This window comes from Pararge aegeria, chromosome 27, assembly GCF_905163445.1.
Source record: "Pararge aegeria chromosome 27, ilParAegt1.1, whole genome shotgun sequence".
Classification (NCBI taxonomy): domain Eukaryota; kingdom Metazoa; phylum Arthropoda; class Insecta; order Lepidoptera; family Nymphalidae; genus Pararge; species Pararge aegeria.
In genome coordinates, this window is record NC_053206.1 from 6,584,450 (window position 1) to 6,609,952 (window position 25,503).

A 25,503-nucleotide genomic window follows, 5' to 3' on the forward strand; every position below is an offset into this window, starting at 1 on the left:
GCTAGCTCACAAACTTTTTTTTTATGGTAAAACGTTCAGAACATTAGAGTGGAATAATTACTGTCAACTGGAAAATTGTATGAATTGACTCACTTGCCTAGCAAATGCCTATTCACTGTTGCCTTGAAGGCATTCAACAATACATACAAATGTATCAGGAGACACCGAAGCCGGAAGAGCGTTCCAAACTTTAGCGGCCCGTATCAGAAACGTGCGTGTTGCCTGTATGTCAACCACATAAGGATGCCACCATTCACGGCGTCTCGCTGGCCTGTGGAAGAATGGTGCCGTAGGAACAAGATTATGTCAATGTCATAGATGGCTCTTTTGATGCGTACATAAGAATTACACGGTAGTGAGATGATGGCGATAACCACATTCGTAAACTTAAAACTAAAGCTACGAGGGTTCCAAACGCGTCCTGGTCTAAGAAGAAGCCCACAACAAACTTAGCCGGGTGTTTTTTTTTGTTATCACCATCTCACAATGTAATTTTAAATTATTTGGCACACTCGCCAAAGGATATCCTGTAAAAATCCGCCGGGCAATGGTTGAGTAAGGGATGCGTTGCCGATGACCCACCGAGTCTAAGGTGACTACAGTATTCCATGCTGGTTCGGATTTAAGCCTGGTGAAGTGTGAGAAGTTGTCTCGGCGTGAAACACCGCTTAACCTTGTTAAGGATACCAAGTTTCTCGCCTGTTCGAGAAACACTACTAAAGTCGAGTGGTTTTTGATGCTACAATATTTTGCGGCCCATTGGCGCAGTTTGCATCTACCCTGCTTTATGAGTCAAAGGCCGTGTGTCGATTCCCACGACTGGAAAATGTTTGTGTATTGAACATGCATATTTTTCACTGTCTGTGTGTTTATCTGTATATTATAAGTATTTTATGTATATTATTCATTAAAATATTCATCAGTCATCTTAGTACCCATAACACAAGCTACGCTTACTTTGGGGCTAGATGGCGATGTGTGTATTGTCGTAGTATATTTGCTTTTTTATTTTTTTAATATTAGTCGTGTACACGGTTTCTGTATTGTATTAATTCTGTGATGCAAATATTCATATTCACTTACACCCGTAGGTTAACTATTATATTAAAATGTTTTCTAGTCGAAGATATTTTTTACGCAAACTAACGCTATCACTCATTACGTAATAGTTGCATAAATAGCTACTATATTATATATATATATATATTTGCCTGATAATTGTTGCAGATATAATAATGCGCCCGCTTTTAGTACATCCGCACACTATCGTTCTCAACTACCACAGGAAAGTGCCGCCTTTCAAGCAAACAATCGCGGGTTTGTATATACTCTATTTTTTATAAAATATGTTATTATATCAACCCATTCTTTATTTGATGACCTCTTTCCAAGTGACCATTTTGTTTCAATAAAAGGAAAAAAAACGATTGTGTTTAAATAGGCAACTGAAATAGAATGAGTCACTCTGTTCATGGTAATTGAGCTTTAATTTGCTATACTACGCGAAAAGCAGGAGAATCTGTATGGTGTAATTTATAATTTATTTAATCCGTATAATCCACACCAAACAGATCTTCGACATACCCTCTACGCACGTTTCGCTCCGAAACCGGAGCATCCTCAGGAGATGTTGACTTTACAATGAATAATTTTGAAGTGTGTCTTGTCACTCTGTTCATTAGTGAAAACCGTATGAAAAGTCGTTCAGTAGTTTTACAGTTATATGCGCCAAGACAGACAGAAGGATGCGGCAGGTGACTTTGTTTCATAATATGTAAAGATGTTATTTGAAGGGTGCCGTTGTTAGATTTATTTTTGCTTATTACCAAACCACCTTTTGATGACCTTCCTGGCGCAACGATGAGCGCCATGAATTCATGTAGGAGGTCCCAGGTTCGATTCCCTAAATAATACACGGTAAGGTTTGGCCGTGGCTAGTTACCACCCTACCGACAAAGACGTGCCGCTAAGTGATTTAGTGTACCGGTGCATGTCGCGTGGAAACCGATTACGGTTATGACTGTTATACTCCCTAACAGGATAGCCCGCTATCATCTTAGACTGCATCTTTACCCACCACCAGGTGAGATTGCAGTCAAGGGCTAACTTGTAGTAGAATAAAAATAAAAAATTAATATTTTTTTCACAAACATGTTCCAGGTCGCGTGGACGCTGCATACTTCGCGGACATGTCCGTGTGCCGCTCCCGCCACAGTCGCATCGGTTTCGGTCCAGCCGGCACCCTCGCTTACGTGTCCTCGTACGATACTCTCAACGACTTGCCCAAAAGTAAGTTACGTGTCAAATAATTTTCATAGTTAGGACAGCCGTTTGGCGCAGTTGGCAGCGACCCCGCTTTCTGCGTCCAAGGCCGTGGGTTCGATTCCCACAACTGGAAAAAAATGATTGTGTGATGAACATGAATGTTTTTCAGTGGCTGGATGTTTATCTGTATATAACAAGTATTTATGTGTTATGGGTACTAAGTTAGCTGATGAATATTTTTTTAAAGAATATACTACACATAAATACTTGTTATATACAGATAAACATCCAACCACTGAAATACATTCATGTTCACTGCCTTGGACTCGAAGAGCAGGGTCGCTGCCCACTGTGCCTGTCGGCCGTGTTATTTATTTATTTATTTTTCACCCCTAACATGTAACATCATCACTTTGTACCAGGTGATATTGTAGTCGAGGGCTAATCTGTGGTGGAATAAGAAATTAAAAAAAAAAGCTGCTAATTTCCCAAATGCTCTTTAAGAAACGCCAAACAAACTCTGCTGTATTCTCCCATTTTATTATAATTCCTTCATTTTGTTTTTGCCTGTAGGTGCAGAACTCAGTGATATCGGCAACTATGTGACGGGGCGCGGCGTAGATGATTGGAGCGAGCCCACCGTCGCGAGATTGGCCGTGGGGCGGGCACAATCCGAAGTTGTTGCGGTTAGTATAAATTTGAAAATATTATGTAATGTCATTTGAAATGGGGTAACCAGTATTACTAATGCGCTGATTTTGACGTGTAATTGAAAACTGAAATCCGACCTAATATTGTGCACTTTTACATTTATCTGGCGACCTCCTTGGCGCTACGGTGAACGCTATGAATTTAAGTAGGAGGTCCCCGGTTCGATTCCCGCCAGGGGCAATTTGGGAATTTACTATTTCTGAATTTTCTCTGGTCCGCTCTGGTGGGAGGCTTTGGCCGTGGCTAGTTACCACCCTACCGACAAAGACGTCCCGCGAAGCGATTTAGTGTTCCGGTGCGATGTCCCGTAGAAACATGTATGGGTATGACTACCATACTCCCTAAAAGGTTGGCCCGCTACCATCTTAGACTGCATCATCACTACCCACCAGAGATTACATTCAAGGGCTAACTTGTAGTAGAATAAAAAATAAAAAATATTTTTTTTTTGCTTAAGCCAAAATAATCTGTTATCCTTTATGCAGCACTAGCTGTTGCCCGCGACTTCGTCTGCGTTTAAGTTTGTTTTTTGTTGTGGCATTGGGTAAATTTAGTTGTCTCTAAAAATAAATTAAAGTATTCAGTATCGCTGAGTCTTAAATGAGGGGTTTGCTGCTGTCTAATGTCGGGATAAAAAGTATACTATATTACTTCTAACACTTCCAAGAATATGTGTACGAAGTTTCATGAGGATCGGTTAAGTAGTTTTTGCGTGAAAGCGTTACGAACAAACTTACGTTGACATTTATTATATAGTAGGGATGTTATTTCAAACACTGCCTAAGTGTGCAACAGATTCCGTACCTAACATAATATAAAATAGATATCTTTTTAATTGTAATTTAAAAAAAAATTATTTGATTTATTTTGTACGAGCTTAGTTACATTTATTATTATTTTTGATCTCTTTATTTTGAGATTCATTTTTATATGGTTTCCCCAAGCTGAAATAAAATGATTATTTTTCTTTTATTTATTTCATCACCGTAAACTACTTTAAATATTATTGTTAAACATTTCTCATCGCAGGAAACGCTGTCACGTCAACTGGCGAGTCTGTTAGAGCTGTCGACAGTGTCCGACGCGGATCCGAACCGACCGAACGTGTGTCCACGACTAGTCGTACGGCAATCGCCTCAAGACAGACGCGAGCTGCTGAAGAGACTCCTCAATGACGCGAGCAAGGCCAGGGAATACAGTTCTAATGTAAGTATATAAGACCGATTGTCGCAGTGGGCAGCGACCTTGCTTTCTGAGCTCAAGGTCATGAGTTTGATTCCCACGACTGTGAAATCTTTGTGTGATGAACATGAGTGTTTTTCAGTGTCTGGGTGTTTATCTGTATATTATAAGTATTTATTTATATTATTCATAAAACTAAATTCAGTGTGTACCCAAAGCACAAGCTACGCTTACTTTGGGGCTAGGTGGCGATGTGTGTATTGTCGTAATATTTTTCATTATTATAAGTATTTATTTATAATATTCATAAATCTTAATTCAGTATGTACCCATAACACAAGCTACGCTTACTTTGGGGCTAGATGGCGATGTGTGTAGTAAAGTCGCTTGAAGACACGTTTTAGTCGCCAGGTTAGTAACTTGCGAAGGCCGAAGACTCCCACGATACAATGCCCAAACCCTATCAAAGTTATGGTACTAAATAATGAGGGAAAGTTGAAAAACAGTTTTTCTATTGATTTTCAGTTCGGCGTATCAAGAAATTACTGTCTGCAAGTGTGGAAGCTGTGCGAAGCTCTTTGGGGCGCTGACTTGGATAACGATGGTGCGTTTTATGAGAAATGTCGGTAGTGGCTTCTAACTCTTATTTATGAGGACCGCGTTTGATCACAGACACGTGCACCTCTTAACTTTAAAAAAGGCATTGGTTGAGTCTGTTTACCATCTTGTGACGTCACAATATGGTTTAAGAAAGCGAAGTTAGAAAACGGTAGTAGCCTAGTGTATACCGTTTTGGCCTTTCTTCGGGGGGACCAATATCAATCTCAGACCAATACCTCCTAACTTCACAAACGACATTGGTCGACTCTGTTTACCATCTTGTGACGTCACAATGTGGTTTAAGAAAGCGAAGTTAGAAAATGGTGGTAGCCTAGTGCATACGAATTCGGCCTATCTTTCGGGGGACCGATATCAATCACAGACAAATACCTCTTAACTTCACAAACGCTATTGGTTGACTCTGTTTACCATCTTGTGACGTCACAAGATTTTAAGCAATGTGGTTCAAGAAAGCGAAGTTTGAAAACTGTGGAAGCCTAGTGTATACCGCTTTGGCCTCTCTTCGGGGTGACAGATATCAATCACAGACAAATACCTCTACACCCTTCTCATTCTGAGAGGACCTTCGTGCCCTTTTTTTTTCTTTTTTTTTTTCTTTTTTTTTAATACAGTCAAATACTCTATTATATCCACAGCAATGCCAGGCCGAGAGCTATTTTTTATTTAACACTGTATAGGTACATACATACAACGTGTAACGTAATTACCAAATAATATTGAAGGATGCATAAGTATATTTCCTATTTATTTTTCCATACATACAACAAGTTTTTACTTGTGTCAACCCTATTGAAGATAAAAGACCGCAACGCGCATAGTACCTACGCTACGCGACGCGTACCTAATTAAGTGACAGGAGTCACATGATTTTCATTTTGCATGTGGTGTATGGAGGGTAGAGGTAAGGAGAGCCATCTGTGTATATGAAAAAGTGTCGTCAAAATGTATTAAATTAGGATGGCGCCACATTTGCATCAGGGTAACTCTTAAAAGAAGCGCCAAATATAAATATTGTTAGAGTAGGCTTGAAAAATAAACAAGGAAGTATGGAGATACAAGGAAGTAAGGTTATATTTACCACAATATTTTGTACAACGTAAGTTGTTGAAATTCTCAATAATTAACTACTTTAGTCGATAATGACATTAAATTTTTTAACTCGGCATACTTCAATTCATCTACGATTGCTACATTCATACCATACCCTGTGCATCCACCAGCGCCATTGTGGAGGATTTTTGAACTGTTATTTAGCGCAACAACTGGACACTTTTTCAACTTTTCTCCCATATAAGATGACTCTCCTTACCTCTACCCTCCATAATGTGGTGCTAGGGCTATATCTGATTTCTTTCAGTACAAACTATGGCAGTGGTTTACTCAAAAACTATTAGTTAATAATATAATGTGTTATATCGGTTTTCATTTACACGTTCTATACAAGAATAGCTTGTGGAGAGATAAGAGATATTACGTATCTACTACGTCATATATATATTTATTGATTTATTTTTTATTACACAAACTATTACAATTAGTATTCCTCGTATCCTGAAACTCGCATGAGTTTATTTGGACTGCACATTCCTCTAAAATCTAATAAGTTTAGATATATAATGCAATATCATATTTTAACCATTAAAAAGCAATACAGTATTTAATAATAATAATCTTTATTGAAAGGTATAAACCCAGTTATTAAAAGATAAATTAAAAAACAATATAATAAACATAAGTAACAGTATTGAAATATAAAAATATTGCAAACTCACGTCCATCATAATTACATAGTTCGTCATAGTTTATGGGTTATCTTATGCCTAACCTTTACAAAATCACTACAGTTTATTTTCTATTCGCCTCATGGTGCACCGAAAGCCAGTGCTTGAAAATCGGCAAGTCCAGACCCTCTACCAACGTGCTTAGGATTTCATTATCGGAGGCTCGCAAACGACTCCAAAATGTTGCGATTCGCGATCTCATGATCTCAAAGAAATCCGGTACTCTGACCATACTTAACTGACCCATCAATGGTTTAGGTGTTCCCGGTACGGACATCCAGTCGAAAGTGCACCGGCATAAATGCCTGCTGCAGTGGCTGAAGGAAGCTGTCGCTGACGTCACGGATAAAGAACTCAGCGAGACCAGACAAGGGGAACCGGAAGACGGTGAGTTCACTCTCCGGGACAAAGCCGTGCGTTGCTTCATATTAAACGGAAACTTAAAAATTTTTAGTGTGCCGTCACGGACATATGACGCCTTCTTATGCCGTCATGCCCCTGCGGCCTCTTATACCTATGTTTTTTATGTTGAACATCTATTTGCGCGCTATTGTAATTGATCCGTGGGCTGTCACGGTGGACGGACGGCATGACATCCTCTGATGCCTCTGTGGCCCCGCATATAAACGTCCGTATCAAAGGATTTTATATTTTATTCGATGTTCAACATCTGTAAGCGTATGCCGTCACGGACACAGGCATGACGCCTTGCGGTTCTGCATATTGATGTACTTATCGTGGGAATTCGTAATTAAGTTTTCTATGTGCGACATCTACTAGCGTGTGCCGTCACGGTAAACGGCATGACGCCCTCTTGGGTCGTCATGCCCCCCCTGCGGTTCTGCATACTGATGTTCTTATCGTGGGAATTCGTAATTAAGTTTTCTATGTGCGACATTTACTAGCGTGTGCCGTCACGGCAAACGGCATGCCGCCCTCTTGTGTCGTCATGCCCCGCGGCCCCGCATCTTTACTTCTATATCAATTAAATTTTAAATCAAGATTTTTTTTTTTTATTTGGCGATGGTGTTTAGTTGGTCTGTCAATTATTACGTTTTAGTCTTCGTTTTGATAATACTTCTTGTTCCAGAGTTGGACGGTCACAGCGCGAGAGTATGGACCCTACTTCTAGGTGGGAGGGTGTTGGAGGCCTGCAAACTATCAAAGGACTGTGGAGATCTCAACATGGCGACACTCATCGCTCAGGCTACAGGTGAAAACGTTATTCTGTACAAATAATGAGGTCTTACTTTCTAAACATATGTAGATTCGGGTAAATCTGAAACTTGAATGGTGGCGCTCGGGTATCTCGTTGCTCAAGCTACAGGTCAAAAATACTCTCACGCAGTGTACAAATAGATCTTACTTTCTAAACATTTGCTGATTTTTATAAATTTAATATGCATATAAAAAAGTAGATCGAATCTTTAACGTTTCGTACTAGATGACGCTACAGTCGCTATAAGACTGATGTAAAAGGCATATACTAATTTTCGGCATCGATGGTACGATAGCCGTAGCTTAATTGGAAAAAGCGCTCAGGCCGCGATTGCCAGAGTCACAGGTTCAAATCCTGTCGGTTCCGATTTTTTTTTATATGCATATTAAATATATAAAATTGATAATTCCTCCCAAGTGTAGGTAAAGACACTAATAAAAATTTGCTGATTTGCGTAGACATGGAAATTTAAATGTTATTATAGAAATGTTCTAACAATGAATAAGTGGGTTTTAAATTATTATGAAGCGGTGATATCCTAGTGGTAATGGCTTTTGCACGTTCGGGGGCCAAGTTCGATTCCCAGCAATTACCTCTAAGACAAAGCACAGTAATGAAATATTTGACTTTGACTTCTTGTCTTCGTACAGGAGATCCAGCCTTCAAGTCGCTGATAGCGCGCCAGCTGAACACTTGGCAGGAGTGCGGGGCGGACACCCTGATCGCCGACAGTCGCCGCGCCACGCTGCACCTTGTCGCAGGGCTCCGCCCTTCGAGTCACCTGGAGACCTTGGACTGGATACGCGCCTTGAGGGCCACTGCTCGGTGAGGACATAGTACTACAAGCTGCAGATGCCAGCAAGTTAAATAATAGAACTGGTGTAGTCATCACCGCACGCTTCCCATGTGCTAAATGTATACTTGTGTATATGTACGTAGATTCAGTTTTAATATTACACCCCCGCTGCTAAAACGATTCAAATTCAAAATTCAAAATTCATTTATTTCAAGTAGGCCTAATATAAGCACTTTTGAAACGTCAAGTCTGTCTGTTTGTAGTGATTCTACCACCGGTTCGGAAGGCAGATTCTACCGAGAAGAAGCCGGCAAGAAACTCAGCTCGCTAGCAGATTGCTATAAGTTGACGTCTCTCTGTTTGTGTGTGTGTGCTTGTTTGTGCTTATTTTGACGACCTCCCTGGCGCAACGGTGATCGCTGTGCGGCGGGTCAATTCGGGGATTTATAATTTCTGAATTTTCTCCGGTCTTGTCTTTTGGGTGGCTTTGGCCGTCGCAAGTTACCACCCTACCGACAAAGACGTGCCGCTAAGCGATTTAGTTTTCCATTTATTATGAGAGAGCCGATGCCGTCAACACACTGTTCCTACAGTTTGACCAAATTTTTGCAAAATATCTTACTGTAGCAATTGTAACGGAAAATAAAAAATAAAAAAAAAACACTACCTACCAGGTGAGATTGCAGTCAAGGGCTAACTTCTAAAGGAATGAAAAACTAAAGATAGTGCGTGCGTGAGTGCGTGCGTGCGTGTATGTGTCGTGTGTGTGTATGAGTGGGTGGGGGTGTTTTTTTGTGTGTATGTAAACTATTTGTTGCCCGCGTTCTTCGTCCGCGCTTATTACGGTCTTAACAGTCATAATAAACGGGTGATTCATTTCAGGTACCTCTGCCCCCAAATCCCGACTCTGGAGCAGATAGTGCGCACATACGAGAGCTACTTCAGCAGTTCCGAGGACGTTGACCTGAGCAGCCTGCCGGAGGATGAAATGGGCATGAGTTTCCCGACGCCTCCGTACGACGATGTGTATACCCTAACTACGAGTGTGAGTGCTTCATTATTGAACCCGACTGCTTCGGTAATGTTTATCATCCTCATCATCATATCAACCTATAACCGGCCCGAAACAGGCAACGGGTCTCCTCCAACAATGAGAAGGGGTTAAAGCTGCAGTCCACCACGCTGGCCCAATGCGGATTGGAGAAATCTCTTCCATGCAAGTTTTCCCCGCAATGTTACCTCCTCGGTTGCCATGTTCGGAGTTAGAGGTCGTTCTGTATTTAAATTACCCGACAGATGCGAGTTTACTGTGTAATCTATCCGGCCGCTAAACCACGAAATCGATTTTCATACAACTTTTGCCGGCCGCTTGTCTCACTTATATGTCCAGTATAACAATTTAGATTTAATTTGGAAGAAGGTCGACAAAATAATGCTCAAATTTTCAAGCATGATGGACAAAATAATGTTTAATGCGTTATTTAACATTATAATACTTTGTTATTAATAATTAAGCCATTGTTACTAATAATTTACAGAACGGCAGCACTCGACGCGTTCTCGACCTCCGCTACGAGTTGATACGTGCGCGCGCCTTCAACGTCCGCCCCAAACTGAGCACCGCCACATACACACCTGATCCCTTTGACTACAGTCTGAGGTAACGGCTTCTTTACTTTTCTCCATCTTTTAAATTTTTACGGACTTCGTCCCTTTCTGTTTACCTATTTGTAGCCTCTATTTTACACGCTTTATATTAGCTTCACTTGTATGTTTGTATGTATGTTTGTACGTTTGTAACCGACTACTTTGGATGCTATTTTGACCCACTTTAAACGGTCAGATTTTTTTTTACGGACATCCTCTCTCGTTTACAGACTTCTTTCTTCGAGTTAACTAATGATGGACCTGTGTATGAATAAATCTTTTTTAAGATATGATTTAAATATCCGTCGAATATTCTTTGAGTGATTTCGAGAGGCAATTTCGGAGTTTTAATTTCTGAATTGTCTCGATTGGTCTTTTCAGGTGTGAGACTACGGCCGTGGCTAGTTAACGAAGCACTGGAGACGTCTAGCGGAAGGGAATACTAACTTGTATGGAATAAAAAAAATTTTTTTTTTCGCCAGTTTTCTCCTGGGCGCCTGGTTCGGCAGCCCGTCAGTGGTCACCATCGCTGGCGCGGCGGAACAGCTGGAGGTCCAGGGTTACTGGCATCTCGCGGTGCAGGTCTTGGCTTACCATCCAGACGATGTCGCGTGAGTACACTACACTAATTTCGGAAAAAAACATTTTTCTCTCTCAATGAAAGAACTTACAGGCTAATACCACAATAGTATATTATTAAATTAAACTGTCAGACGCGTCAACCACAATTCAGTTTTAATATGTCGATTGTGTTTTTTTTTTTGTTATTATTTTTTTTTATTTTAGCAACTTTATCTAAATTTGCGTGTGCCAAGAATAATTTGCGTGCGACAAGTAAACTTGTCGCACTCAGTGGCAGTGGCGTGCACAGGTTTTTTGACCAGGATATGCATAAAACCGGTGCATGGCATAAAATGGAAAAATTCCCCTCCAATACGACTTATATAAAATAATTTGGGTATGCAGCGCTTTTGTGCATGTATGGAATGCACGCCACTGAATTTGGGTATTTTTGATTTCTGAATATTCTCTGGTCTGGTCGGGGTGGTATGGCCGTGGCTAGTTACCACCCTACCGACAAAGAAGTGCCGCTAAGTGATTTAGCGTTCCGGTGCGATGTCGCGTACAAACCGATTAGGGGTATGACTACAGTACTCCCTAACAGGTAAGCCCGCTACCAGCTTAGACTGCATTATCACTTACCACCAGGTGAGATTGCAGTCAAGGGCTAACTTATAGTGGAACAAAAAAAAAACAGATAATCATTAAATCCTTTCTCGTCATAGTTTTGATAGTTGAAATCTTTTCCTCTCACAGGCGCAGTTATCTCATACGAGGTGTAATATCACGCCACGCACCATCCAAGGCTGACACCCCGGAACTGAAGAGTCGTTTGGAGCTGATAAAGAAGCTAGGGGTCCCGGAGAAATGGCTGCTGCTGGCTCAGGCTTATAGAGCGAAATATGAGGTGAGAAAACATTTTGTGCGGGACGATAAAGGCGTAAGCAGGACAAAGGTATTGAGCGGCGCGTGGGTTGGAAAGAGACAGGACGCCGCCCACAGAGTGATTTGTTTCTTTAACAAATTATAAAAAAAAGTATAATTATAAGAAAAGTATTTTCGTGTGTTTAAATTGAGGTCACTCTACCCTTGGAAATCTTGGTCCTACTGTTTCTGCAGTTAATAGTGATTTATCTAACATTTCTGAGTAGAGCAGGCAGTATGGACTTAAGGTTGACCCTGTAAAATCTCAGGCTATCATTATTGGCAGCCCGGGATTGGGTGTTAGAGTTGATTGGCAGAATCTCCCTCCTGTTGTATACAACGGTGTCACTATTCCCTACTGTGACACTGTTAAAGATCTAGGCTTACATCTTGATAAACAACTATCATGGTCTGTGCATGTCAACGTATTGAGTAGTTGTTTGCGACTATTAGGTCATTGCGTCGCCTGCGTTCTGTTCTTCCAATTCCGACCAAAGTTATGTTGGCACATTCTCTTATTCTCTTTATTCTTGATTATGCGGACGCAAGCTATCTTAACCTGACCGAGGACCAACTTAACAAACTTGAGCGTCTTCAAAATCTCGCTATTCGGTTCATATTTGGCTTACGCAAATATGATCATGTATCTGAATTTAGACTAAAGCTTAAGTGGCTCCCTATTCGTCGTCGCCGGGATCTTCATGTTCTGTCGCTTCTGTACTGTGTGTTATTTAACCCTAAAACTCCCTCTTAACTAAAGGAGAAATTTAATTTTCTTGGAGTGCAGTCAGATATACGTTCTTGTCGTACGCTGACTTTGAGCATGCCGTTTCATAAAACTAAGTTTTATAAGCATTCATTCATTGTTCAAGCTACTGAACTGTGGATTGCACTCCCAATAAGCATACGACAGTCAAGGGCACTGGACATATTCAAAAATTCTGTTAAAGCCCATTATCTTGAACAATAAAGACGACAGTGATTAACTCTTACTCATATTTAAGTATGTTTTAGTATATATTAGTTTATTATTTTTTATATTTATTATTATTAGTATTTTATGTGTGTAATCTTGATAAGTATTAGTGTGTAATTGTTCGTAAGTATGTATATAATAATAATACACCCCACCAATCGGTTTCCCTTGGTTTTCCTAATCCTAAGGTTGCCTGGAAGAGATCGCTACTAAGCGATAAGGCCGCCCTTTGTATCCTACTTTTTAAGTTTATTTTTGTTGTGTCCATTGTTTTTTTTTTTTTTTTTACTATTTGTGGTTTACAAATAAAGTGTATAAATAAATAAATAAAATAGTATTAATAAGAAAATAGATTTGTTTAACAGTTGTAATAGCATTAAGTATTTGTTATAGCACTTAGAGATATATTTAGAAATAATTACCTAAATTGTAACATCTATGTGATTAGTCGAAATAACGCCCTACTAACGCAGCCAATCAGAGCTGAGAGAATAGAACCAATCAGAGGGCACCAACATTTGTGACGAATTTGAAATAAATACCGCACCCGATTGTAAGACGGGTCAGTACCCAACGGCGAGCGGTAGCGGTACCTTAATAAAGGAACAAGAAGTTTCTCCGTAGTTTTCCTTTGCTACAGCAACAGTTTTAACGTACAGATGCGTACACATTTGTAAGGGTCGAATTAAAGCTACATTGAAGCTCATGGGTCACTCATCGGGCGATGGAGAGAACTATCCTCGGTGTATATTTCCGAGTTGTCAGAAATGGGATTCGTGTGATGATTATAAAGAAAATATATCTAACTTAAGATTATTTTCGTCGTTTTCTTAGGCCAAGTAGCGTTTGGAACGCTCGTTGCTTTAGTTTTAAATTTTACGAATGTAGTTATGACTAATGACCATCAATAATGTGTAAGAACGTAACACAGGTCCCTAAAAAAACATTCATGCAGGAGTCGAACTGTGTAGATCGAACACGAGCGGTCATTCAACCCGGTCAACGTTCATACAAGGTAACCCAACTATGGGGCGCTGGTGAAATAGCCGCGGCCGTCATCGTGAGCGTGCATGTTTACTTGACAGTTTTTTTTTTCAGCGCAAGCCGTCTTTAGAGGTGGAGTGCCTCGTGGGTGCGGAGGAGTGGCATTCCGCACACCGGCTGTTGCTGGAGGAATTGCTGCCGGAAGCCGTGCTGGCCGGTGAGTCTATCAATCGATAGCCTATAACAGTCCACTACTGCACGGGCAGCATCGGCAGGAGACGATCATCTCCCGGGGAAAGGATAAAAATTTAACTTATCCAATAGCTGTATCACCTCTGAGAGCACTGGCGAACAAGTGGTTAGGGGGCGTCCATAAATTACGTGAGGTGTTTTTATAAATTTTCTGTGGCTCTCTCCCCCCCAGGTAAGATGTCGTGAGATTTTATTCAACTCCCTCCCCCAACCCCCAATCTCACTTGAGATTTTTCAAAATGTGGGTTTCTTTCATAAACGCGTTGGATTGTTATTGTAAAGAGAAAACAACAAATGGTTTAAAACAACACTACACATCTAATACAGCCAGGTTACTATACATTTGATGAATTCCTCAATGACAAGGTAGATTGGAAGCAGCCAGCCTCGCTCTCATCTTCCGCAAGATAGAAAAATGATTGTAAATGTTGATGTTGGAAAAGAGCAACTACTGAGTTTCTTGCCGACTTCTTCTCGGTAGAATCTGCCTTCCGAACCGGTGGTAGCGTCTCTACAAACATACATACGTGACGTTTCAAAAGTGCTTATAAAGTAGGCCTACTTGAAATATTTGAATTTGAATTTATATTAATGTATATAAAATCCACAGATAACCTCCAAAGCATCAAGGTTTTACTGGAGAAGATGAGCGCAGCTGCCGCGAGACACGAGGTGAGCGGATGGGAGACCGGCGGTCAGGCATTGTATCACTACCTCAAAGTTTGTGAGGAGGTGCGTATAAGTTTATTATTATTATTGTATTAATTTATTGATTTTCCTTTTTTTTTTTCTTCAAATTCTTAACATTGCTTAAAAGAAATATAAAACACTATTAAAAATTTAAAAGAAAAAACATCCACCCTCCGCTTTCGGGGCTTTTGAATGCCCAAGCAACCGGCGGTCAGGGCACCTGAGTGAGGAACCTCCTCACAAAACGCCCCGTTTCAAGGACTACTGCCTTCTGAATCCGACATCCTTGATCCAACAAACAAGCGAAAGCTTCTTAAGATGTTGGTCGAAGCTTTACGCGAGAAGACCATTGACTGAAACGACGATCGGAACAACAACGGTCGACTCAACATTCCACATGGCGTAACATTTCATGGCGCTCATTTCCACATTCCATTATGCAGCTTTCGCTAATGCGTCTATATCATTTCTTATGCTATTTGTCTTTTTGATGTTTATCCAGATTCCAGTCTATTCTTAAACTGATTCAGTGACTCTGCAGTCACTACATCTTCAGGCAAGGCATACCACATTTGTATAACTCTATTTCTGATAAAGTGCTTGGAAGGATTAGATGATGCCTGCTGATTTTTTTTTTTTTTTTATAAGTATATAGACAAGTGCTTGACTGCAATCACACCTGATTGATGCAGCCTAAGATGAAGCGCGCTTGCCTAGAAGATGCCTATTCATTCTTGATTTGAAGGTACCCAGATTATAGGTATCATGGAAGACGGAAGATGGGAGGGCATTCCAGGCCTTTGCGGTGCGGATCAGAAAGGAAGAAGCAAAACGCTTCGTACGTGTTGATGGTATTTCAACCACGTAACGGTGCAGATTCTTTCGGTGCCTCGCAGTTCGATGGTAGAAAGGAGATGGTTTGACCAAATCGAATAGCTCCTGAGCACACTCTCCGAAATGTATCTTGTAGAAAACAGCCAGACAAGCAACCTTGAGCCGGTGTTCAAGGCTTTGAAATCTACTGACTACAAGGTCGTTGCCAATGAGTCTCCTAGCACGACGATCCACCGAATCCAAAGCATCGAGCTGGTACTTGGCAGAGCCATCCCATAAATGGCTGCAGTACTCCATGCACGACCGAACCTGAGCTTGGTACAGGGTTAGAAGCTGTTCTGGCGTGAAGTAGCGCTTAACTTTGTTGAGGATGCCAAGTTTTTTGCCAGCAGTTTTAGCTTTGGACTCGATGCATTGTCCAAAGCTTAGATTGGACGAAATGCTGATACCTAGGAGCTCAATACTATTCGTGATTGGCACAGATACATTTCGGAAAGTCGGAGTTAGGGGGAACGGACTCCGTTTGGCGGAAAACAAACACGCTTGGGTTTTGGAAGCATTAAACTGTACCAGATTAGTGTCACCCCAATCGGGCACCTCGCTTAAGGCCAGATTAACGCGTTCCACCAAGGCCTCTCTGAGAACAAGAGTTTCGTCTCCACTAGCTCGTGGACTGGACATGTATCTAACCGTCACAGTGCTGTCATCTGCATACCCAAAGATGCCGGGTTTTAACAGATCATTTATATGCAGCAGGAAGAGCGTAGCGGAAAGAACCGATCCCTGAGGGACACCAGCGTTGATGGCCATTAGGTCAGACGAGGACCCATCGACGACAACCCGAAAAAATCGTCCACTCAAGAAATCAGCAATCCAGTTGCAAAAACTAATGGGTAACCCGTAGGCTGGAAGCTTGTGCAGAAGACTTTCATGCCAGACACGGTCAAAAGCTTTCGATACATCGAGTGAAACGGCGAGCGCTCCACCGTGCTTATCCATGGCTTCACCCCAGATGTGCGTGGCATACACTAAAAGATCCCCTGTTGACCGATTTCGTCGAAAACCGTACTGACGGTCTGACAGGAGTTCGTTGTTTTCTAGGTATGCCAGAAGTCTGTTATTAAGTACACGCTCCAGACTTTTACATAATAAAGAGGTGATAGCAATTGGTCTGTAGTTAGATGGGTCGGCACGGCTACCCTTTTTTGGAACAGGTTGCACGTTGGCAATCTTCCAAGCTTTCGGGACCTGAGTGGTTTTAAGGGAGAGGCGGTATAAACGTGTTAGAATAGGAGACAATTCGGGAGCACAGGTTTTAAGAACCACTGCTGGAATTCCGTCTGGACCACTGGCTTTATTCACATCCAGATTGCGGAGCACTTTTAAAACCTCACACTGTCGAATGCGTATCTCTGGCATGACAGAGTCACAAAAAGGTATGGTTGGTGGTGAGGCACTTCCTGAATCTAGCTGTGAATTAGCTGCAAACAGAGATCCTAAGAGGTTAGCTTTATCTGTTGCAGTAAAAGCCAGAGACCCGTCAGGTTTCAAAAGGGGTGGCAGCGAAGGACGGCAAAAATTCGTTTCGATGGACCTTCGAAAGGGACCAAAAAGCTTTACTACCACGTGGATAAGCAGCTAATTTTGCCCCGATACGTATGGTGCGACTAAAACGAGCTCTTTTTAGTACCTTCTTGTAGGACTTGGCGGCTAAGTTAAAAGCTCTCTTCTTGGCGGTGATATCCGGAGCTTTTTTTGAACGGGCTTCAGCCCACGCTGCAAACGCTGTATCTTTATGCGCCTCGGCTTGGGCACACTCAGCGTTATACCACCGTGGAACCCTGCCATCGAGGGATACGTCACCGAATGGAATAAAGTATTCCATGGCTTGCATTATGACCTCCGATAAAGCTTTTTCACTGCTCGACGGATCATTAGACGAGAAGCATACTTGCCGCCAAGGAAACGATGCAAAAAAATGCCGCATCTCGTCCCAATCTGCTGACAAGTCAGCCACACCCGTCTGATTCCAGTAGAACCGGAGTCCAGGGGGTGATAGTTTGACACTGACCTAACCAAACAGTGATCAGAAGTGCCCAGAAGTGCCCAAGGGAGCTGTAACAAGCCAAGTTTGAGACCATAGCCCCTTAATCTGGGATTACTCTTTTTTGAAAATATTTCCTCAAAATTTGGAATGTTGTAATACTTATTTAATATTTTATAAGTTTCAATGAGATCGCCTTTTTCTCGGCTACTTTTGAGGGTTGTTTCTACAACTTTTTTTTTTTCTATATTAATAATAAACGTTAATAGCGCATTGGGTGGGAGCTCGACTTCACTTTCGGGGGACCGTGTTCGAGTCCCAGCACGCACCATTATCTTCTCTTCTGAATATGGGTGTTCGGATTCATAGTATTAATAATTACCTCGTATCGGCCATTATTATGGTAGGCCACGACTCTAATAAGAAATTGAATACCAATGCTAAGCCCTATTTTTTTACATACACAAAGTTGAAAGAGAAAACAATATATACTTCCAAGTAAATTGAAAGTTAAAATAAAAAAAAAATTAGGAAGATTTTTTTTATTTATTTATTTGTGAAGATTTTTTTTATTTATTTATTTGTGTACGCAAACGATGCTCACTGTAAAAGTATGAAATCGCGTAACAGTGATCACGCCCCCCTCCAAAACTTAAAATTTACCACTGTTCACTGGATATTTATCAAGAAATCTAAATACATTCAAAAATATTAATTTCAACTTATATATATATATAATTTGATCCTGATATATATGATGATTAATTAAAATATAATAAGGTAAAAAAAAAAACAATGATCAAAAGGGATACATGCAACATGCTAATCTTAAAAAATGACATCAACAGTTTTGGTTTTTTTAATGACAAGGTTGCTTGGAAGCATTCGGCTCCGCTTTCATCTCTCACAAGATAGAAAAATGAATGGTAAAATGTAAATTGTTGATATTGGAAAAGAGCAACTGCTGAGTTTCTAGCCGGCTTCTTCTCGGTAGAATCTGCCTTCCGAACCGGTGGTAGAGTCACTACAAACAGACAGACTTGACGTTTCAAAAGTGCTTATAACCTACTACCTAGGCCTACTTGAAATAAATGAATTTTGAATTACAAAATACAAAATTCAAATTCAAATTCAAATTCAAAATTTCTTTATTCATGTAGGCCTATCACAGGCACTTATGAAGCGTTCATACATATTTGTTTACATAATTGTAACGGGATGGTGATAACTTCGTTCGCCAACTTAAATCTAAAGCTACGAGGGTTCCAAACGCGCCCTGGTCTAAGAAGAGCCCACAACAGACTTAGCCGGGTAAATTTAATTTTTTGTTATCACCATCTTCCAGTAAATTTAAATTAAGCTATGAAGCTAGAGCAATTCACACCCAAGCTTTTTTATCGTTTAAATAATCCTTAATATTATAATAGGATGTTTCTGTAAGCTTACTTTTTATATAAACTTTGAACTTATAGAGAGACATCTCAAAGATTTCATTTGGTAATTTGTTATAAAATAATATACAATTGCCCTTGAATGAATTTGTAATTTTGTGTAGCCTAGTAAACTGCACAACGAGTTTATTTTTGCTTCTAATATTTATGTTACAGTGCATTTTCTTTTTATATTTTGATATATTTTTATGGACATAAATTAAATTTTCATATATGTACTGACTATAAACCGTCATTATTTTAACTTCTTTAAATTTATCCCTTAATGACTCTCTTGGGCCCATTGTATATATCGCACGAACAGCCGTTTTCTGCAGGACGAAAATAGAATCTATATCAGCAGCAGTACCCCATAACTAAAATAAACAAGCCTAGCAGTTTCTATGTTTGTCATATGACGAATCTTTTTTACCGCGTATACTGCAGAACTAAGTCTGTTCGCTAAATTATTTATATGTGGGCCCCATTGAAGCTTAGCATCTAAAGTTATTCCTAAAAAGATTCCAAACCAAATCCAACTCCTCATTATTAAGTTGTCCAATGGTCGTACAAAACGTCCGCTCAGTCAGTCAGTATAGCGTATTCTTCATATCACCACCATCATAATAGTTAACATATTTTACAGATCCGCGGTTTGGTCAACGCGGTGGAGGCCAGCCCCCCTTCCGCCAGTGGGGGGGTCACGGCTCGCCTTGAGGCGCTTCGCCCAGCGTTGGCCGCTGCATGCCGAGCGCTCAAAGGGCTCAGCCCTAAGTGAGTATATAAGCCCTAAGTTACAAAGCAATACACACAGCGCCATCTAGCGCAAAAGTAAGCGTAGCTTGTGTTATGGGTACTAAGATGACTGATGAATATTTTTATGAACAATATACAGAAACACTTATAATATACAGATAAACACCCAGACACTGAAAAACATATATGTTAATCACAGAAACATTTTCCAGTTGTGGGACTCGAACCCACGGCCTAGGACTCAGAAAGCAGGGTCACTGTCCACTGCGCCAATCGGCCTTCAAAATCATGATGTTGATGATGGTTTTTTTTTTCGAAATATAAAATAAATAAAATAAAAAATAAAAATAAAAAACCTTTTACTATTCCTCGATTCAAAATATAAACAAAAAGAAAACAATAAATATAAAAATAGATAAGAATATAAGCTTTTGCAAATTTGTTATGTTAAATAAAAAAATTTTTTTTTTGACAATTTGAGTTATGAAACCCGTTTTTTTTCGAAATATATATATTATTATTATTATTAGTTTTTTTATAATCATTCAGGTCACTAAACATATTCAAACGTGCTGTTAAAGCCCATTATCTTGAGCAATAAAGACAACAGTGATTAACTCTTACTCACATTTAAGTATGTATTGTATGTCATAGTATATATTAGTTTATTATTTTTAAATTTATTATTATATAAGTATTTTATGTGTGTAATCTTGATAAGTATTAGTGTGTAATTGTTCGTAAGTATGTATATAATAATAATACAGCCCACCTATCGGTTTCCCTTGGTTTCCTAATCCTAAGGTTGCCTGGATGAGATCGCTACTAAGCGATAAGGCCGCCTTTGTATCCTACTTTGTAAGTTTATTTTTGTTGTGTCCATTGTTTTTTTTTCCTATTTGTGATGTACAAATAAAGTGTATAAAGCCACCTCGTGTCCCGTGGTTCTACGAGGTAAGATTGAAGCGCCAACAAGTTGCGATGGCATTGAGACTGCGTGCTGGACATGTTCCTCTAAACAAATTTTGATATCTTATGAAAAGGGTCAGTTCACCTAAGTGTGAAATTTGTAATATAGACGAAGATGTCTTGCATTTGTTGGGGGAGTGTGTTCGGAATAGGCCAATGAGGGACCAATTAATATGTAAATTTAAAATAAATCTTCATGATGTGGGGATTTGGCAAAGTATCCCGGCACCTTATTCAGAGGTAGCCAGAATGCTTTTAGATTTTAAGTTAACATAAGAGAAAGGAAGTATCAATTTTTGTAAAGGGAACGATGGGGCTGACATTCTTATTGTTAAGAAAAGTCCCGAATAAATAAAGAATTAAAAAAAAAAAAAAAAAATTGGTTGCCTGTAAAGTCGGTATACGGGCGAAAGTTTTACGTGACAACGACTTTGAGTGGTAAAATAATTTTAATGTGAATATTCATTCGTATAGTAGGAAGAAGGATGAAATAATAGTAACAATTTAAAACATTTATTTATACAAAGAATTATATTTAAAACATTAATTTATTCAAAGAATCTCGCACTGAATTTCATATTAACAAAATTTTATTTTTACCTTTACACATACATACGTATTTATATACAAATATACATACAATAACTTGCAATACATTTGCGTACAATGAAACAGCGTTTACTACAAAGGGACGCGTGCCTTTCACTTTTTATGTCTGTCTCTCTCGCTCTTAGGCGGGCGCGTGCCTCTCACTCGCTCTCATTGTGAGCGCATAACGTGAGCGGAGCGTAACGCAGTTTCTTGAAGTGTCACGTCAAAAAGTGTATAAATAAATTCATCATATTCACTGATAGCATCACTATAACATGTCTTATATTTTTCAGGACTGCGCGACACGCGGCGGCCCGTGCGGAGATGGGCGCCCGGTTGGTGCAACTCGCGCTGGCGGCCGGCGAGCCCCCGCCGCACCTAGCAGCCCTACTGCAACAGTTACGCCTGCCGCCCGACTCCGCTGCGCAAGCGGTGCACAAGGTACCGTCGCACTAACGTGGTGACGTTGTAAATGTACACTTCCACTGTAACCTGCTGCGACACCTGCGCCTACCGCCCGACTGCGCTGCGCAAGCGGTGCACAAGGTACGGTCGCACTAACGTGGTGACGTTGTAAATGTACATTTCCACTGTAACCTGCTGCGACACCTGCGCCTACCGCCCGACTGCGCTGCGCAAGCGGTGCACAAGGTACGGTCGCACTAACGTGGTGACGTTGTAAATGTACATTTCCACTGTAACCTGCTGCGACACCTGCGCCTACCGCCCGACTGCGCTGCGCAAGCGGTGCACAAGGTACGGTCGCACTAACGTGGTGACGTTGTAAATGTACACTTCCACTGTAACCTGCTGCGACACCTGCGCCTACCGCCCGACTGCGCTGCGCAAGCGGTGCACAAGGTACGGTCGCACTAACGTGGTGACGTTGTAAATGTACATTTCCACTGTAACCTGCTGCGACACCTGCGCCTACCGCCCGATTGCGCTGCGCAAGCGGTGCACAAGGTACGGTCGCACTAACGTGGTGACGTTGTAAATGTACATTTCCACTGTAACCTGCTGCGACACCTGCGCCTACCGCCCGATTGCGCTGCGCAAGCGGTGCACAAGGTACGGTCGCACTAACGTGGTGACGTTGTAAATGTACACTTCCACTGTAACCTGCTGCGACACCTGCGCCTACCGCCCGACTGCGCTGCGCAAGCGGTGCACAAGGTACGGTCGCAGTAACGTGGTGACGTTGTAAATGTACACTTCCACTGTAACCTGCTGCGACACCTGCGCCTACCGCCCGACTGCGCTGCGCAAGCGGTGCACAAGGTACGGTCGCACTAACGTGGTGACGTTGTAAATGTACACTTCCACTGTAACCTGCTGCGACACCTGCGCCTACCGCCCGACTGCGCTGCGCAAGCGGTGCACAAGGTACGGTCGCACTAACGTGGTGACGTTGTAAATGTACACTTCCACTGTAACCTGCTGCGACACCTGCGCCTACCGCCCGATTGCGCTGCGCAAGCGGTGCACAAGGTACGGTCGCACTAACGTGGTGTCGTTGTAAATGGTCTGTGTGTAAAGCTAGGATTGGTACAACTCGCGCAAGCGTTTGGTACACCTCCACTGTAACCCGATGCGACACCTGCGCCTACCGCCCGATTGCGCTGCGCAAGCGGTGCAAAAATATACTTAGGTCGCATACTAACATCGGATTCGGCCATTTCACGGCAATTAAGAGTCGCATCATCATATAAACCCATTATAGGCCCACTACAGGGCACGGGTCTCCTCCCACAATGAGAAGGGGTTAATGCCGTAGTCCACCACGCTGGCCCAGTGCGGATTGGTGGACTCCACATGCCTCTGAGAACATTATATGGAACTCTCAGCCATGCAGGTTTGCAGGTTTTCTCACAATGTTTTCCTTCACCGTTCAAGCAAGTGATATTTTAATTGCTCAAAAACGCACATTTGAGGTACGTGCTGGGATTCGAACTCGGCTCCCCGAAAGTGAATTTGAAACCCTACCCACTAGGCAATCAACGCTTCCGCAAGAGTCGCATATATAAAAGAGGCGCATATATAAAAGAGTCGCATATATAAAAGATGCGCATATATAAAAGATGTTTATATATAAAAGAGTCGCATATGTTAAATTTATTCATTATTTTCAGATAACAACAGACTTAGCAGAAAAGGCATCGGAACTATGTATCGATTCAACGCAGAGTTCCCCTCTCTCCTCGCACCATAGGCCAGCAATCCGAAGTTAAAAAGAGAACGCAATATTTCCGTACATTTCACTGCAAAATTCACATGCAAAATGCTCTGCGAAGTATTTTAATATTCAATTATGAATTTAAAAAAATAGACTAATGGCATAAGCACACTGAAGTCGGGAAGAGAGCAGACCAAGTCATTTTTTAAAACCAATCATATTTTTGAAATTGAAATAGGTTATTTGACTGTAATAAACATACATCTTGTTTTGTGTAGCTTGTAGCTTAAAGATTTTTCAATATTATTTCATTTCACTAGACTAGAAAATAAAGTATAAATTAATTAATTTTTAACATCGACAAGGTGGCCAATGCAAATAAACATACAACAAAAAAAATAACATTTCCTGCAACGATTTCCGTGTGTTTAGTGCTTAATAGTTTTCCTAAATAATTATAATATATATTTTCCTTTCCCTAACCGGATGAAAATTTGTTTATGTAGGTTATGTTATTTATATGAGCTTAAAAATCGAGACATTTCATAAAAAATAATGTGAAAATATGGTAAACCATTTTTTTTAAACATGTTTAAATAAATACTTATAAACACAGGCATTCGTGAATGCTGACAGAAATTGAAACTCGAAACTATTAAATAACTGCGTTTCGATAGTACTTGATATTTTATTTTTCTACATATACATATAAGAGTATTAAGACCTCACTGTTATGATTTAAAAATTAATCAAATCAAAGAATAAATCACGAACATATAATACAAATTAATTGTTTTTTACCCATCCAAAAGAGTTAAACATGCATACAGATGCAGTCAGACTCACTCGTGTATATACAATGTATTAGTTACTATATGCGCATGTTCACATACACGTCGCTAGTCTGTCGCAATACCACGGTGACGCGGAGAATTTACTCTACCGAAAATCGCTCTGCGTGGCCAAATAAGTTTGCACTGCAAAAATATCTCCTTTGTTTCTTTTTTTTTTGTAAAACATACTTTACAAACTATGAAGAAGAAACCGAATTGTTATGTTACTATTAGACAATTAAATTATTTCCAAGCTCTGGATCTTAGTTTAGTTTAGAGTTAAATGATTTAAAAAACAACTTTTTGTGAATCCCTGTTAATCTAATGTGTCATTTAATAATTTCACTTCCTTATTCCTCTTAAGTATTCGAACCAAAAATTTTAATACTTTTCGACATTTTAAATAAAATTGTGTAAAGAAATTACCTCGGTTAGATATCAACGTGACTGCAATGGCTTCACAAGTCTATAATAATGTAAAAACTGATATTAATCTGCGGTGTCGCTCGTTAAAATCTAGTTTTCAGAGTTTATTGAGGAAAAAGCATGGTTTAAAAATTTATTTTTGAATGTATAAGGAATGTTCTAAAAGTGTTTGAAGAACGTTCCTAGAATCGTGGTGTTGGTCTCGTGACGTCAAAAGACTGTAAACAGAGATTCAACCAATCAATAGCGTTTGAGATCACGTGACATGGGCTCTTGAAAATCTTGTGTATAGAATTAATTAGTAAATTAGGAATGTTCATTAAATATCTATTAGTTAAATAAAAAACAATACTGGAAAGCTCTCGGCCTTGTAGTTCCAATCATTATAACTAACAACTTTTGTTATTCAACTTTTAAAAATTCAAATCATGTTATTTCTGTAAGTATAATTCGAAATTCAAATTCAAAAATGTTTTATTCATTTAGACCTTATCACAGGCACTTATGAAGCGTTCATACATTTAACATGTTACACTAATGTTAGTGATGGTGATAATAACTGCATTCAAAGCAAGGAGACTTCCAAACGCGCCCTGGTCTAAGTCTTAAGGGCCCACAACAAACTTAGCCAGATTTTTTTTGTTATCACCATCTCACAGTCCAGTTAATGTTGAGCTATGAAGAGTATTTCACGAGTTATTAAATTTTAAAAAAAAAGTCCAAAAAACAAAAATTGTTCGTTTTAATGTAAAAAATACAGTATTTTTTATTGAACCCTGTTAAGAAAAAAAAAATAAACTTTAGTACAGCATAGGCAGGAGACATTTTTTTTATC

The 25,503-nt window shown here is 40.2% G+C and overlaps 1 protein-coding gene across 1 annotated transcript in view; it reads left to right on the forward strand.

Moving 5' to 3' along the window:
• LOC120635599 (nuclear pore complex protein Nup98-Nup96) overlaps positions 1-25,063 on the forward strand; it is a 72,138-nt gene extending 47,075 nt beyond the window's left edge. The window contains exons 32-48 of the mRNA XM_039906611.1: positions 1,228-1,317; positions 2,161-2,289; positions 2,839-2,951; positions 4,006-4,182; positions 4,684-4,762; positions 6,819-6,947; positions 7,651-7,773; positions 8,430-8,604; positions 9,458-9,620; positions 10,114-10,235; positions 10,705-10,833; positions 11,540-11,690; positions 13,782-13,884; positions 14,530-14,651; positions 19,564-19,691; positions 21,527-21,674; positions 23,366-25,063. Of these exons, the coding sequence (XP_039762545.1) occupies positions 1,228-1,317; positions 2,161-2,289; positions 2,839-2,951; positions 4,006-4,182; positions 4,684-4,762; positions 6,819-6,947; positions 7,651-7,773; positions 8,430-8,604; positions 9,458-9,620; positions 10,114-10,235; positions 10,705-10,833; positions 11,540-11,690; positions 13,782-13,884; positions 14,530-14,651; positions 19,564-19,691; positions 21,527-21,674; positions 23,366-23,464 (2,180 nt within the window). The 3' untranslated portion in view covers positions 23,465-25,063. The remainder of the gene's footprint in view (positions 1-1,227; positions 1,318-2,160; positions 2,290-2,838; positions 2,952-4,005; positions 4,183-4,683; positions 4,763-6,818; positions 6,948-7,650; positions 7,774-8,429; positions 8,605-9,457; positions 9,621-10,113; positions 10,236-10,704; positions 10,834-11,539; positions 11,691-13,781; positions 13,885-14,529; positions 14,652-19,563; positions 19,692-21,526; positions 21,675-23,365) is intronic.
• The last annotated feature ends 440 nt before the right edge of the window (positions 25,064-25,503 follow it).